This window comes from Eptesicus fuscus, chromosome 5, assembly GCF_027574615.1.
Source record: "Eptesicus fuscus isolate TK198812 chromosome 5, DD_ASM_mEF_20220401, whole genome shotgun sequence".
Classification (NCBI taxonomy): Eukaryota; Metazoa; Chordata; class Mammalia; order Chiroptera; family Vespertilionidae; genus Eptesicus; species Eptesicus fuscus.
This window is the reverse complement of record NC_072477.1, coordinates 685,311-700,007: the sequence shown is the minus strand read 5'-3', so window position 1 is coordinate 700,007 and position 14,697 is coordinate 685,311. Positions and strand designations below refer to the sequence as shown.

The window sequence follows — 14,697 nt, the reverse complement described above, 5'->3', positions numbered from 1 at the left end:
CCTTCCTCTCTCTAAAAATCTGGAAAAAAACATGTCCTTGGGTGAGGATTTAAAATTTGTTTAAGTAAAAAATTATTTAAAAATAGAGGGACACGTTGGGCTGGAGCCAGTGCCCAGCAGGCGGGGACCCCCAAGGCCAGTCCCTCGGCCAGAAGCCCAGGAGGCACGCGGGCCGCAGCATTCCCCACGCCCTCTGCTCCCCACGCCCTCTGCTCCCCGTGTCAGCTCTGCTCCCCACGCCCTCTGCTCCCCGTGTCAGCTCTGCTCCCCACGCCCTCTGCTCCCCGTGTCAGCTCTGCTCCCCACGCCCTCTGCTCCCCACGCCCTCTGCTCCCCGTGTCAGCTCTGTTCCCCACGCCCTCTGCTCCCCACGCCCTCTGCTCCCCACGCCCTCTGCTCCCCACGCCAGTCTCAGCAGCTGGCCCTCCGACCCCCGTGGAGACCTGCAGGAGATGAGCTGCTCCCTGCTGGGCCTCACTCTCCTGGCCCCATGGCGGCCCCACAGGCACTCGGTTCCTCAGACACACCTTTCAGTGGAAAGGAAAGATGTTACTGTTCTTAGATCCAGTAACTGATTTGTATGTGACGTAAGGACAGCTCTACAAGCCAGACCAAGAGGGACGGCCCGATAAAACACGGGCAAGGGCTCGAGCGAGCAGCTGACCGGGGGTATCCGCGAGGTCAGCCACTGCGCGGTCCCTGCCCAGAGCCACGCACGGTTACCCCACGAGGCCAGCAGGACAGCTCCCGCCGGGCGCTCGCCCAGGCCGAGTGAGCAGTGTGCACTGGCACTGCCCGAGTGCCTGCCCCGACCCAGGAGAGCTGCGTGCGCACGGCCCCGGGAAGACACGTGTGAGGGCTCCCGGCAGCCCTGTTCACACACACCCCCCCAGGGACCCCCCTGGCCGCCAAGAGAAGGCACGTCCCCTCTGCTGTGCCCCTGCCTCTCACCTGACAGAGCGTCTACGAGGACGTTGGCCAGTGTTCCAGCGTGAATCGTAACATTCCATTGTCTTCCGGCTTCCATTGTTCACGTGGAGAAGTCACGCTCCTGCTGCCTCTGAGACGGTGGATTTTCCTGTTACTGGATTTCCAGTGGTTTAGTTTACTACCATTTGCATAAGAGTATCTGTTTTTATCGGTATTGAAACCCGCAGCCCGGCGTGGGCCGGTGGCGCGGCGTGTCTCCCGCCGGTTCTGAAAAAGCCCGTTCATGTCTTTTTTTAAAAAAATATATTTTATTGATTTTCTTACAGAGTGGAAGGGAGAGGGATAGAGAGTTAGAAACATCGATGAGAGGGAAACATCGATCAACTGCCTCCTGCACCCCCCCCCCCCCCCCCACTGGGGATGTGCCCTGCAACCAAGGTACATGCCCTTGACCGGAATCCAACCTGGGACCTTCCAGTCCGCAGACAGATGCTCTATCTACTGAGCCAAGCCAGTTTTGGCCCGTTCATGTCTTTTTCCGACACTGTCCTGCTCTCCCCTCCCCCCCCCTTCCCTTCCGGGACCCCGCGTGCTCCGTGCCCTGCGTGTCTGCTAGGCTCTCCTCTCTGTTTCCCTTCAGAGTGGCTCCAGGTGGGGAGGGGTCCCTGTTCCCGCGGAAGGGAATGCACATCCTCTCTAGAGAGAGGCCTCCCGGGCCCAGGACCCTCCGCAAACCCTGGGTGAGGCCGGGCAGGGGGGAGCTCACGCCCAGAAGTCACAGCACACGCCGAGGGACACCGCGCAGCGTCACAAGGAAAACGGGGTAGAAAGTGGGGTTAACGAACAGGGAGAGGAAGGAACGCATCGCTGCGTCGGGTTGGAAAAGCGTCACGTTAAAAGCTGTAATGGCTGGAAATAAAGCTTTTTAAAACCTTAATAGGAGACTTAGCCCATGAGCCACAGCGAATCCAAGAATCGGCCAATGAGAGGAGGTTACCCAGAGTGCGAAGCGTGGGAACACGGAGACAATATGGGAAGCAGAGGTTCCTGGGCGCAGAGGGTCCTGTGACAAAGCACAACATACGTGTGCACGGAGTTCCTGGGGAGGGGGCGGGGGGAGGAAACGCTCAGGATTGGGAGAGACGTGCCATGGGCTGGGTTAGGTCACCCCCCTCCCCAAACGCCCAGTTCCTGCGGCTGCGGCCTTTACTTGGGAATGAGGTCCTCGCAGACGATCCAGGTAAGACGAGGTCGTCAGGTTCGACCCTAACCCACCGTGAGGGGTGTCCTTGTCGGACCCCGAGACAGAGTGCACAGTGGGGCTATGATGAGTGGACACAGGGAGAATGCCATCAGCAAGGAGGGGGCGCCTGAGGACACCAGGAGTCAGGAGGGGAGCTGGGAGCGGACCCCCCGACAGCCTTCGGACGGAACCAGCCTGCCGGCACCCTGACTTGGGTCCTCCGGCCTCCAGACCTGGGACAATGAAGTTCTGTGTGGAAGTCACCCAGGCCGTGTGCTTTGTGACAACAGCCCCAGCAAACTAGTACATGTATCCACGGCACAGGAAGCTTCAGGGGCAATAAAAAAATCCAAGCAGGATTTTTATTAAATGTACTAGGGGCCCGGTGCATGAAAATTCATGGACTGGAGGGGGTCCCTCAGCCCGGCCTGCCCCCTCTCACAGTCCGGGAGCCCTCAGGGGCGGGAGGCAACCCGGCGAGCAGGGGAAGGAGACGCCCCCATCACACCTCTGCTGCTGCCACTGCCGGCAGCGCAAGCCTCAGCCGGCCCTGGTTACCTGAGCCTCGGGCTGGGCCCTGGGTGGCTGGGGGGCTGAGGGGACTGGGTGCTGCCATCTTGTGGCTGTGGGCACCGCCATCTTTGAGGGTATGGCAGTCAATTAGCATATTCCCTCCTTATTGGCTGTGGGTGCTGCCATCTTTAGGATGGTGTGAGGGTCAATTAGCATATTCCCTCCTTATTAGATAGGATTTTTTATTGATTTCAGAGAGAAAGGGAGAGGGAGAGATAGAAACATCAGTGATGAGAGAAACATGAATCGGCTGCCTCCTGCACATACCCCCCCCCCCCACTGGGGATGGAGCCCACAACCCAGGCATGTGTCCTGACCAGGAATCCCACCGTGACCTCCTGGTTCCTAGGTCGATGCTCAACCACTGAGTCATGCTGCTGGGCCAAACAGGATTGTTAAAAGGAAACATTAGTTTCCTCATTGTCACACGGAAGGACCCCGGAGACCAAGAGAACGTGTTAGAGACCACCACAGCGGGAGGACAGAGTCCCCGCTCAGCAAGGACGGCCGATTCCCCGACAACAACCATGGAACCCGAAGGCCGGTTCTGGGGGAGACGCTGCCCGTCTGGAACTCTGTCTGTAGAAAACGCCCCTCAGCGATGAGGGAGGCTAGAGGCATGTCCACGTTCCTGAACACGGGGCACGTGTCCCCACGCAAGGCACGGCCGTGGGCAACCAAGACTTTATATCCAGCGGAATTCTCTCCAGGGAGGAGGAGCTGGGCACAGAGGGAGCGTCTCAAACAAACACACCAGGAATGGGAGTGGGTAATTCTAACCCTCCCTGGCCGAGGAAGAATTGTATAACTAACGGGGCTTAAAATCGTCATAACAGCCTTGCAAGGATTTGATAAAATGAAGGGATTGGGACTTGGCCAGGGGTGGTCGTTGTGCTATGATTTTGTAGAACGTTTATTTATTTAGAAATGTGAACTAAAGTCGTTAGGAGTGAAATGTCATTGCGCCCTCCTTTGCTTTAAGATTCCTTAGCCATGCCCTAGCTGGCTTGGCTCAATGGATAGAGCATCGGACTGTGGACTGAAGGGTCCCGGGTTCGATTCTGGTCAAGGGTGCATGACCAGGTTGTGGGCTCAATCCCCAGTGTGTGTGGGGGGTACAGGAGGCAGTCGATCAATGATTCTGTCTCATGGATGTTTCTCTCTCTCTCTCCCTCTCCCTTCCTCCCTGAAATCAATAAATATACATACCTATATATAAAGATTCCTTAGAAAAATATCGGTGTAGCAGGAGTGACAGTGTCTGCAGTGGTGGGTTCTAAGTGGTGAGCTTGTGGGAGTCATCGCACCATCTTTGCCACTTTCCACGTGTCTGAGAACTTTAAAAAAAGGGGGGTGGGAAGAGGAAGTAAATTAAGAGAGGGTATTGCTACCCTTAAAAGGGACAACTCGGAGCGGTAAGTGAATCCTCTACAGGCAGTCGTCCGCTTTAAGAAAAAGTAAACAACTCAACTTAAAAATGGGCCCGAGACAGAACCAGGGTCTCCGAGGAGCGGAGGCCCGCAGGGCTGGCAAACCCGGAACACACTCAGCTTCCTTCGCCTTCGGCCTCACGTGGGCACCGCTTTTACTTTATTTTTAAAAAATATTTTTACTGATGCCAGAGAGGAAGGGGGAGTGACAGAGAGATAGAAACATCAATGATGAGAGAGAATACCGATCGACTGCCCCACACTTGGGATCGTGCCCACAACCCGGGTATGTGCCCGGACCGGGAACTGAACTGTGACCTCCTGGTTCCTAGGTTGACGCTCAGCCACTGAGCCACACCGGCCGGGCCGGCCTGCCTTTTCAGATGGCCAAGGAGCCACCCTACTTGCCCTCTCCGGGTTCTGGCTGCCTCCATTTCCCAGCCTCCCTTGCAGCTAGATGCCCCAGCCTCCCTTGCAGCTAGATGCAGTCATGTGACTAAGTTCTAGATCAGGAAAGCCACGTGGAAGTGCCCGGTGGGACTTCAGGAAGTCGTTGGGATGTCCTTTTAGCTCTGCTGGGACACGGAGGGGGTGGCGGAGCTCATGCAGCCATTTGGGGCCACGAGGCTGCTGGTCACCCCTCGGGACAAGCTGAGAACTGGGGGGCCCGGCTCCCAAGGCCGTGGAGCCAGTGCCCCTTCTCGCCCACCAGCCCGGAGCCTGCTTAGAGTCAGAGGGAATGAGCCGTCCTACGCGGGCTGGTTCCTGGGTCCCTGTGGCTGACAGGAAGCCTCGCTGACCCGCAGGCCGGGCCGGGGCGCCTCCACCTCGGGAGGCGGAGGGAGAGTGACCTTTCTCTGGAGGTGAAAGTCCTCGGCCTCCCCCTCGAGCTGGCGCATCTGCTCCAGGTGTCAGCTGCCGCGTGCAGAGCCGACGCTCAGGACGAAGAGGAAGTGACCGAGGGGAAGCTGCAGGCGAGTGGAGAGGAGGCCGGGGGCGGGGCGGAGGCCGGGGGCGGGGCGGAGGCCGGGGGCCCACCCTGAGGGCTGAGGGCTGAGGGCTGCAGTCTGCAGCTGGAGCCGAGATGGGTGCCAAGGCAGGGCCCCCAGAGGTAAGTGCCCCGGAGCCCGGGCAGGGGGGCCAGGCCAGAGGCTGTGGTCCTTCTGGCCCCCTGCTGCCAGCACCCCCAGCCCAGAGGGTCACGGAGCCAGCGGCTGGGCCTGCAACCACCCGCTCCTCCCAGCTTCTGCCACAGAGCCACCGGGCCAGGGTCCCGTGATCTGACAGCCGGCCCTCTGTGCCAGTCTGGCCCTCTGTGCCCATCTGGCCCTCTGTGCCCATCTGGCCCTCTGTGCCAATCTGGCCCTCTGTGCCAGTCCGTGCCAATCTGGGCCACAGCAGCTCCACGTCCTACAGGCCAGGAGTCCTGCGCCTTCAGCCAAGACCTCCGCTGCCTGCAGGGCCCGCGCCACCTGCACGGGCTGAGGGCTCAGCTGCCCCGGGGGGTCGTTCTCTCCCAGCAGCCGCCTCCCCGCCCCCAGGGACGCCCGGGTCCCCAGGGTTGCAGCGAGTGACTAGCATCCTGGCGGCCAGCGCCCCCCCCCACCCCTCGGTTCCTGTAGCTCCCAGTGGCCGAGAGGTGGGATGGCGTGCTCAGGGGATCAGGGGATCGGGGGCCGGGGTGAGGCCTTGGTGGCCTGTGTTCAGATGGGGTGACCCGCCCCTGCCCGCAGGCCGTGGGGAGGCCCCTCACACATGGTGTGGGCTCAGGGAGCCTGCCCAAGGACGCCCCTGCGCACCCCTCCCCCGCCCTACCCCAGACGGCGCCGATGACCTCCCTCGAGAGCTAGTGAAGGCCCAATGCTGGGCCCCCATCCGCTGGGAGGGGCGGCAGGGAGCACCCTGAGGCCCTGAGCTCCCCGCGGGGAGAGGCAGCCTGGCTCCCCCATAGGGACTTCCTGGCGGGGAGGGACCAGCCCGGGGACCCCGGCAGAGCCCCCTCTCATCTGTGTTCCAGGGTCCCCACTGCCTGAACGCTCGGCCCAGGGCAGACAGACCCGGTGCAGCGCCCGTGGCTGCTCCTCCCCCGCTCAGGCCGGGGTGGCCGAGAGCACAGCCCAGGGCTGACCTCAGAGGCCTCAGGGCGGAGTAGGCTGCCATGTGCTGGGTGCTGGGTTCTGGGTGCTGAGTGCTGGGTCCTGGGTGCTGTGAGCCGGGTGCTGGGTGCTGGGTGCTGAGTGCTGGGTCCTGGGTGCTGTGAGCCGGGTGCTGGATGCTGGGTGCTGTGAGCCGGGTGCTGTGAGCCGGGTGCTGTGAGCCGGGTGCTGTGAGCCGGGTGCTGGGTGCTGTGAGCCGGGTGCTGGGTGCTGTGAGCCGGGTGCTGTGAGCCGGGTGCTGGGTGCTGGGTGCTGTGAGCCGGGTGCTGGGTGCTGTGAGCCGGGTCCTGGGTGCTGTGAGCCGGGTGCTGGGTGCTGGGTGCTGGGTGCTGGGTGCTGGGTCCTGGGTGCTGTGAGCCGGGTGCTGGGTGCTGGGTGCTGGGTGCTGTGAGCCGGGTGCTGGGTGCTGTGAGCCGGGTGCTGTGAGCTGGGTGCTGGGTGCTGGGTGCTGTGAGCCGGGTGCTGTGAGCCGGGTGCTGGGTGCTGTGAGCCGGGTGCTGGGCAGCAGAGCCCCTCCCCCACCACATCTGGGAGGGAGGGAGGGAGGCTGTGCCCCATGAAGGTGTCAGAGTCTGGAGGTCCAGGGTGACCCGGCATCACACACACGGGCCCGTGACTCCCCCCGGGGGGCACCGACCGGGGGCGTCCTGTGAGGGTGGCCTTGGAGGCCGCTGTGGGGAAGGGCCCGGCTCCAGCACCCAGCACTCGGCTGGCCTGGCCTCGGCTCCCTGGGGAAGCGTCCACCCTGAGGACACGTCTGTTCCCAGATGCTGCCGAGGGACAGCCCAGTCAGTCCCAGCCCCCACAGCGCCTCGAGGTCCCCGACTCGGCCCCCAGCCCCTGGACAGCATGTGGGGTTCCTACTCAGCCCTCTCTGCCTCTCCACGTGGCATCTCCCCAGCAGGACCCGGACCTGCAGCTCTGGGGTGGGGGTGGGGTGGGGATGGGGGTGGGGTGGGGATGGGGGTGGGGGTGGGGGTGGGGGTGGGGCGGAGGGGGCCCAGCCAGGCTGGAAGCAGCTATTTATAGGCCTGTGAGGAGGCTGGGCTAGGAAGCAGAACCGGCTCTCACTCAGTGCGGTTGTGGCTGAAACAGGAACCGAAATTCTGACACCCAGACCCCCACCGAGAGGGATGCGCGCATGCAAACACACACACACACACACACACACACATCACACACACACACACAGAGCGGGTCACACACACACACACACACACACACACAGCGGATCTCACACACACACACACACACACACACACACAGAGTGGATCTCACACACACACACACACAGCAGATCTCACACACACACAGAGCGGATCACACACACACACACACACAGAGCGGATCACACACACACACACACAGAGCGGGTCACACACACACACAGCAGATCTCACACACACACACACACACACACACAGAGCGGATCTCACACACACACACACACACACAGAGCGGATCACACACACACACACACACACACACACACAGAGTGGATCTCACACACACACACACACACACACACACAGAGCGGATCACACACACACACACACAGCAGATCTCACACACACACACACAGAGCGGATCACACACACACACACAGCGGATCACACACACACACACAGAGTGGATCTCACACACACACACACACACAGTGGATCACACACACACACACACACACACAGAACGGATCACACACACACACACACAGAGTGGATCACACACACACACACACAGAGCGGATCACACACACACACAGCAGATCACACACACACACAGAGTGGATCACACACACACACAGAGTGGATCACACACACAGAGCGGATCACACACACACACACACACACAGAGCGGATCACACACACACACACACACACACACAGCGGATCACACACACACACAGCGGATCTCTCTCACACACACACACACACACACACACACACACAGAGCGGATCTCACACACACACACACACACACACACACACACACACACACAGTGGAGCTGCTCCTCCTGCAGGCAGACTGCCCAGGTGGGCAGGAGCGGAGCCTCACACTCAGGGGCCCCAGGCAGGTGGGGAGGCTCAGGGGTGAGCAGGTGTCTGCAGCGTCCCCACGGTGGGGGGTCCCCAGTGCCCAGTGGCCGGGCATGTGGCCAGGCTGGGGTGGCCCAGGCTGCCCTGCAGGGGCTGGGATGCAGAGAGCGCCGGGGCCAGGCAGGTGCCCACAGCCACGCGGGACGGGGCCTGGGGAGGGGGTCCAGCCGCCTCACAGGCCTGTGGGCAGAGGGGTGAGGACAGAGCCAACCACGGGGAGCCTCGGGACACCCCAACCCGAGGGCAGCTGGGCACCTGCCCAAACCCCCTGGGGTCTCACACACACACACACACACACACACACACACAGAACGGATCTCACACTCACACACACACACACACACACACAGAGCGGATCTCACACACACACACACACACAGAACGGATCTCACACTCACACACACACACACACACACACAGAGCGGATCTCACACACACACACACACACACACACACACAGAGTCATCACACACACACACACACAGAACGGATCACACACACACACACACACACACAGAGCGGATCTCTCTCTCTCACACACACACACACAGAGTGGATCACACACACACACACACACACACACACACACACACACACACACCTGGGGGGCCTGGAAGGACCGCCAGTGACCACGCGGCCGCCTGATCCCCCAACACTGGGGTTGGCCCCGCCCAGCACCCTGCTCCCCCTCTCCCCGCAGCTGCAGGCCGGGCCTCCTGGCCTGGGCCCCTCAGGGACGCCTTCTCCGTTGCAGGTGCTGGGAGCGCTGGCTGTGCTGGGGCTCGGGGCCGCTCTCCTCTGCCTCCTGTGGGAAGCGCCCTGGCTGCCCCCCTGGGGCCAGCGGCACCCCGAGGAAGGGCCGGCCAGGCCCCCGGGTTGCGGCTCCAGCCCAGCCTGGGAGCCCCTGGGAGGGGAGGCCCAGTGGCTGTGGCAAAACTCCTGCCGGTGAGTGAGCCGCGGGGCCCAGGGGCTGGGCATTGCCCCTGCCATCTCCTCCTGGGTCCTGAGGGGGGGGGGGGGGGGGGGCAGGTGAGGGGCGGGGGAGGGCCCGGCTGGATGGCCTGGGTGCTCTTTGCAGCAAGGGGCCACCTGGGCTCTGACCAGCCAGGTCTCCCCTGGGCTGAGGTGTGGCATCTCGTGGCCCCGCCTGGGAGTGGTGTCTGCTCCGTGGCCCAGCCCTTCCCCGTGGCCCGGCCCTTCCCCGTGGGTCAGCCCTTCCCCGTGGCCCAGCCCTTCCCCGGGGGTCGGCCCTTCCCCGTGGCCCGGCCCTTCCCCGTGGGTCAGCCCTTCCCCGTGGGTCCGCCCTTCCCTGTGGGTCGGCCCTTCCCCGTGGCCCGGCCCTTCCCCGTGGGTCGGCCCTTCCCGTGGCCCTGCCCTGGCCGCCTCCCTGGCAGGCTCCTGGGGTCACCACTCCCTCAGGCAGCAGCCCCTAGGCTGGCGGGCAGGGCTGAGGCAGGGATGGGAGGCGGCGGGGGCTCCTGAGCTCACAATCCTCCGGCCGCCCGCCCCCAGGCTGGAGCTCGTGGAGAGCCGCCCCCAGGACCTGCCCTTCGCAGCCGGCAGCCCGTCCGCCCAGCCCCTGGCGCAGGCCTGGCTGCAGCTGCTGGACGCGGCGCGGGAGAGCGTGCACATCGCCTCCTACTACTGGTCGCTCACGGGCGCGGACATCGGGGTCAACGACTCCTCCTCCCAGCTGGTGCGCCCTCCCCCTGCTCCCTGCCCCCGCACCCCCCTCCCCCGCAGCGAGCCGGGCGCCCAGCAGTGTGACTCTGTGCTGTGGGGGTCAGGACGGCCCCCGGGGAAGGTCTGGGTCCTCCCTCGTGGGGGGCAGAGGGCCAGCTGGGTGACCGCTCCGCCGCCCGGTCGCAGGGAGAGGCCCTCCTGCAGAAGCTGCAGCAGGTGCTGAGCAGGAACGTGTCCCTGGCCGTGGCCACCAGCCACCCGACGCTGGCCAAGAGCTCCACCGACCTGAAGGTCCTGGAAGCCCGAGGTAGGGCCTGCCCGCACCTTCTGCCGGGGGCGGGGGGGCGGGGCGGGGCTGACTGGCTGGGCCGTGGACGGGGACAGGGCCGCGGAGCTGCTGGGGGGAGGGGGCCGGGAGGACACCCAGAGCTTCCCCAGGCGCCGGGAGGCGGGAGCGCAGAGCTTCAGGGGACCGGCTGTGACGGAGCCCGAGGGTGGTTGCCACGGGGCTCAGCCGGGCGGCCTGGGTCCTGGGTCCTGCTGAGCCCAGCTGCTCTGACCTGGGCGGGGGGGGGGGGGGGGGGGCTCAGCCGGGCGGCAGGAGGCGGGCGGCATCATTGGTGCCAGGAGGCTCGGGAGCCAGGCTGCCCTGCGGAGGTCCCGGGCCAGTCAGTGCCTGCTTCCCGCCTGTGAAATGGGGGTGACAGCGGCGTTGACCCGGCGGGACTGTTGGGAGGTTCAGGCGTGGAGCCCGCTGCCAGGCGGCTCACCTGTCGCGGGCCCGGCCAGGTGCCCAGGTGCGCCACGTGCCCTTGGGGCAGCTCACCGGGGGCGTTCTGCACTCCAAGTTCTGGGTCGTGGACGGGCGGCACGTGTACGTGGGCAGTGCCAACATGGACTGGCGCTCCCTGACGCAGGTGAGTCCGGCGGGGCCCCTCCCCGCCCTCCGGGGCTTAGCCTGGTGTCCCCTGCCGCTCGTCACCGGAGGAACTGGGTGAGGGCCCCGCCATGACCTCACCCCGTGGGGCCACTGAGGCTGATCCCGAAGGTTACAGAATTCCCGCGGCGCCCAGCTCATGCTGCACAGCCTCCTTTTGGAGTGTGTGTGTGTGTGTGTGGGGGGTGGGGTGGGGGGGTGGTTAATCCTCACCATTGCTTTTCAGAGAGAGTGGAAGGGACGGGGGAGAGGGAGAGAGAGAAACACTGATGTGAGAGAAACACACCCATCGGTTGCCTCCTGCACACGCCCCACCCGGGGGCAGGAAGCGAGCCGGCAGCCGAGGTACGAGCCCTTGACGGGAATCGAACCCGTGGCCCTCGGGCGCGCAGGTCCACGCTCCACACTGAGCCCCGCGGCCAGGCCTGTGGCGTCTCCTGGAACTGGTGCCTCCGTCCAGGCACACACAGACGGCAAAGCCGGGCGGCGTAGGAAAAGCGATGCGCTGAAGCCGCCAGACGCCGGTGGGACGTCACCGGTCACCGTGCTCGGCCTTGACCGTGAGGAGGAGGACGCTCTCCCCTCGGCCTCATGCATCTTCCGGGCGTTCCGGAGTGACCCTGTATTGCTTCCATCCTCGGAAGCAACGTTCAGGACACACAGGGACCCGCTGGGCACCCCGCTCCACGCTCCCGGCACCCCGTCCGTTAGGGATTCCTCCTGGCGGTGCGGCCGTGGCCCGGCTGCTGGTGGGGGCCGCACCCCGGCCCTGGGGGCCCCCTCCCTCAGCCGCTGTGCCCGCAGGTGAAGGAGCTGGGCGCGGTGGTGCACAACTGCAGCCGCCTGGCCCGGGACCTGGAGAAGACCTTCCAGACCTACTGGCTGCTGGGGGCGCCCCGGGCTGTGCTCCCCAAACACTGGCCTCACAACCTCTCGTCCCACATCAACCACGCCCAGCCCCTCCGGGCCCGCTTTGACGGGGTGCCCACCACGGCCTACTTCTCGGTAAGAGGGCCGCCCAGACCCACAGGGACTGCCCGTCCTGGGCCCCCCGCGGTCCCCACGTGCCTGCTGGGTCCTGGGGGGCAGAGTGGGGGTGCCGGTGGCTGTGTCCCGGGGGAGGGGCGGGCCAGGGGATGCAGCTATCAGCACCCACAGGAGACAGGCGGCCTGAGGGGTGTCTGGGGGGGGGTCTCCAAACAGGGGGAGGGGGGAAGGGGCTCCAGCTCGCCCGGGAGGTTCAGGCTCCAGCTCTTCCCCGTGTCCTTACTCTGCGGACAGAAGGAAGCCGGGCGGCCGGCCATGCCCCGGGAGATGCCCTCAGCCCCGTGGCTGGTCCACAGCAGAGACCTGGCGTCAGGGGGGACGTGACCCTGGACAAGGGGTCACCGTGGGCGGGTGGGAAGCCTTGCCTGGCACAGGGCCCGTCAGCCCCCCCAGGCAGCGCCCGGTCTTCCTCCTGGACCCCAAATCCTGGAGGGTGGGTGCAGGGAGGGCTCCCTGGTCCAGGAACCGCGTGGTTCCGAGCAGGGGCGGCGCCCTCAGGGACCTCTCCCCCCCCCCGCCCCCCAACAGGCCTCGCCGCCTGCGCTCTGCCCCCGCGGCCGCACGCGGGACCTGGACGCGCTGCTGGCGGTGATGCGGGCGGCCCGGCAGTTCCTCTACGTCTCGGTGATGGACTACTTCCCCACCACGCGCTTCAGCCACCCGGCCAGGTTGTGGGGGGGCAGCCGGTGGCCCCGGAGGGGAGGCCCCTCCGCTCACGCAGCTCCTGGCACGTCCCCCTCCGGCCAGGACCTTCCGGGCGGGGCCCATCGGCCCGAGGACCTGACCTTCTGCTCCGCCAGGTACTGGCCGGTGCTGGACACCGCGCTGCGGGAGGCGGCCTTCAGCAGGCGGGTGCCCGTGCGCCTGCTGGTCAGCTGCTCGCTGCACACGGACCCCAGGATGTTCCCCTTCCTGCGCTCCCTGCAGGCCTTCAGCGACCCCGCCGCCAACGTGTCCCTGGACGTGGTGAGGACCCAGTCCCCCTCCTCTTCCTCCCCTCCTCCTCCTCCTCCCCTCCCCTCCCCCTCCTCCCCTCCCACTCCTCCTCCCCTCCCCCTCTTCCTCCCTCTCCCCCCTCCTCCTCCTCCTCCTCCCCTCCTCCTCCTCCTCCTCCTCCCTGACACGCTCCCTCTCTGTCCCCAAAGAAAGTCTTCATCATGCCGGTGGGGAATCACTCCAACATCCCGTTCAGCAGAATGAGCCACAGCAAGTTCATGGTCACGGAGAAGGCGGCCTACATAGGTGAGCCCCGGGGCAGGGCTGTGGGCAGGGCCAGGCCGGGCCCTCAGACCCTGAGTCTGTGAGGGGCGCCTGTGAGTGGGGGGACACACAGAGGCCACAGACCCGCGGAGGGGGCGTGCCGGGCCGTGGCCAGGCCTCGAGCTGGCGGGGCGTGGCTCTCAGACCAGAGGGTCTCCGTGCAGCTCCGTGATCACCGTCCCCACAGACTGGGCCAGGCAGGGGGACCCCACGGGAGGCCAGGCACCCAGCATCTTTCCTGCACCCCCAGGCACCTCCAACTGGTCGGAAGATTACTTCAGCAGCACGTCGGGCGTGGGCCTGGTGGTCAGCCAGCGGGCCTCCGGGCCCCGGCCCCGGCTGAGCTCCGTGCAGGAGCAGCTGCGGCAGCTGTTCGAGCGAGACTGGAGCTCCCGCTACGCCGTGGGCCTGGACGGACAGGCCCAGGGCCAGGACTGCGTGTGGCAGGGCTGAGGCCCCGCCCTGGCTGGCTCCCGGCCGGCACAGCTTCTGGTGGACACTGCCCCCCCCACCCCTGCCAGGCCTCCCGGTCTGTCCCCCCATCTGGGCTCCAAGCCGCTCCTTTCCTACAAGCCCTGATCAGGGTGGAGACTGCCCAACGCCCAGTGTTGCGAACTGTTTGCTCTCCTGTTGTCCAAATACAGGCCCCCTAACCCCCACCTCCTCCCGGGAGCCCTCCAGGATGCCTCTTAATTCCCACAGAACTGCAATCCCGGCCCAGGAGTGCGGCCTTTGGAGAATGTGCGTCTCCTGGTCTGTGTGGGTCTAGCCCGTGGCCGGAGTTCAAATCCCGACCCTGTGAGGAGCCCGTGTCCCCCTGGCAGCCGGGCCGTGTGGGTGGCGTGTCTGCCATGGAGCCACTGACTCTCCTCAGTGCCCAGCCCCCAGGAACCCCCGGGGCGTTGGTATTTGCCAGGGCCCTTGGCTGGGGGTGGGGGAGCAGGAGCAGATGGACTGGCCCCCCTGACTACCAGGCGTGTCCTGGGCAGTTCCTGGTGTAGCAGTGGGACCCAGACCTGTGGGCGGGGCTGGAGGGGGAGGTGGCCCAGGACTGCGGGGGGGGGGGGGGGTGGCGTAGAGTGAGGAGGACCTGGGCTGAGCTGGGGGAGGGTGGCCCCCAGCTGGGATGGCCTGGAGCGCACCCCACCCCGAACCGCCTGCACCTGCGTGCCGAGGCAGGGCCTGCATTCGGTTCCAGCCCTTCGGATCGGACGCCTGTCCCACCTGCTGGCTTCTGACCCGGGCTGCGACCCGCCCGCCCGGAGGCCCCCAGGTCACCTGAGGCTGGAGGGAGCTTGGGGCTGGCTCCGGGGTCCCGGTCCCGCACACCCTGGGTTGCCCC

At 65.2% G+C, this 14,697-nt stretch overlaps 1 protein-coding gene across 1 annotated transcript; it reads left to right on the top strand.

Annotated features, from left to right (window-relative positions):
• Positions 1-5,224: 5,224 nt before the first annotated feature.
• Positions 5,225-14,014, top strand: PLD4 (phospholipase D family member 4). Its single transcript, XM_054715423.1, has 10 exons — positions 5,225-5,287; positions 9,183-9,373; positions 9,941-10,124; positions 10,298-10,418; positions 10,901-11,028; positions 11,853-12,053; positions 12,624-12,763; positions 12,896-13,061; positions 13,241-13,337; positions 13,606-14,014. The coding sequence occupies exons 1-10, from the start codon at positions 5,261-5,263 to the stop codon at positions 13,806-13,808; spliced, it is 1,458 nt and encodes a 485-aa protein (XP_054571398.1). The 5' UTR covers positions 5,225-5,260; the 3' UTR covers positions 13,809-14,014.
• The last annotated feature ends 683 nt before the right edge of the window (positions 14,015-14,697 follow it).

Excerpts from the sequence above, each read along its gene's own strand:
- PLD4 (XM_054715423.1), top strand. The coding sequence starts at position 5,261 with ATGGGTGCCAAGGCAGGGCCCCCAGAG. Across the intron at positions 10,125-10,297 it reads ACGACTCCTCCTCCCAGCTG|GGAGAGGCCCTCCTGCAGAA; the intron begins GTGCGCCCTCCC and ends GCCCGGTCGCAG. Across the intron at positions 10,419-10,900 it reads GAAGGTCCTGGAAGCCCGAG|GTGCCCAGGTGCGCCACGTG; the intron begins GTAGGGCCTGCC and ends GGGCCCGGCCAG.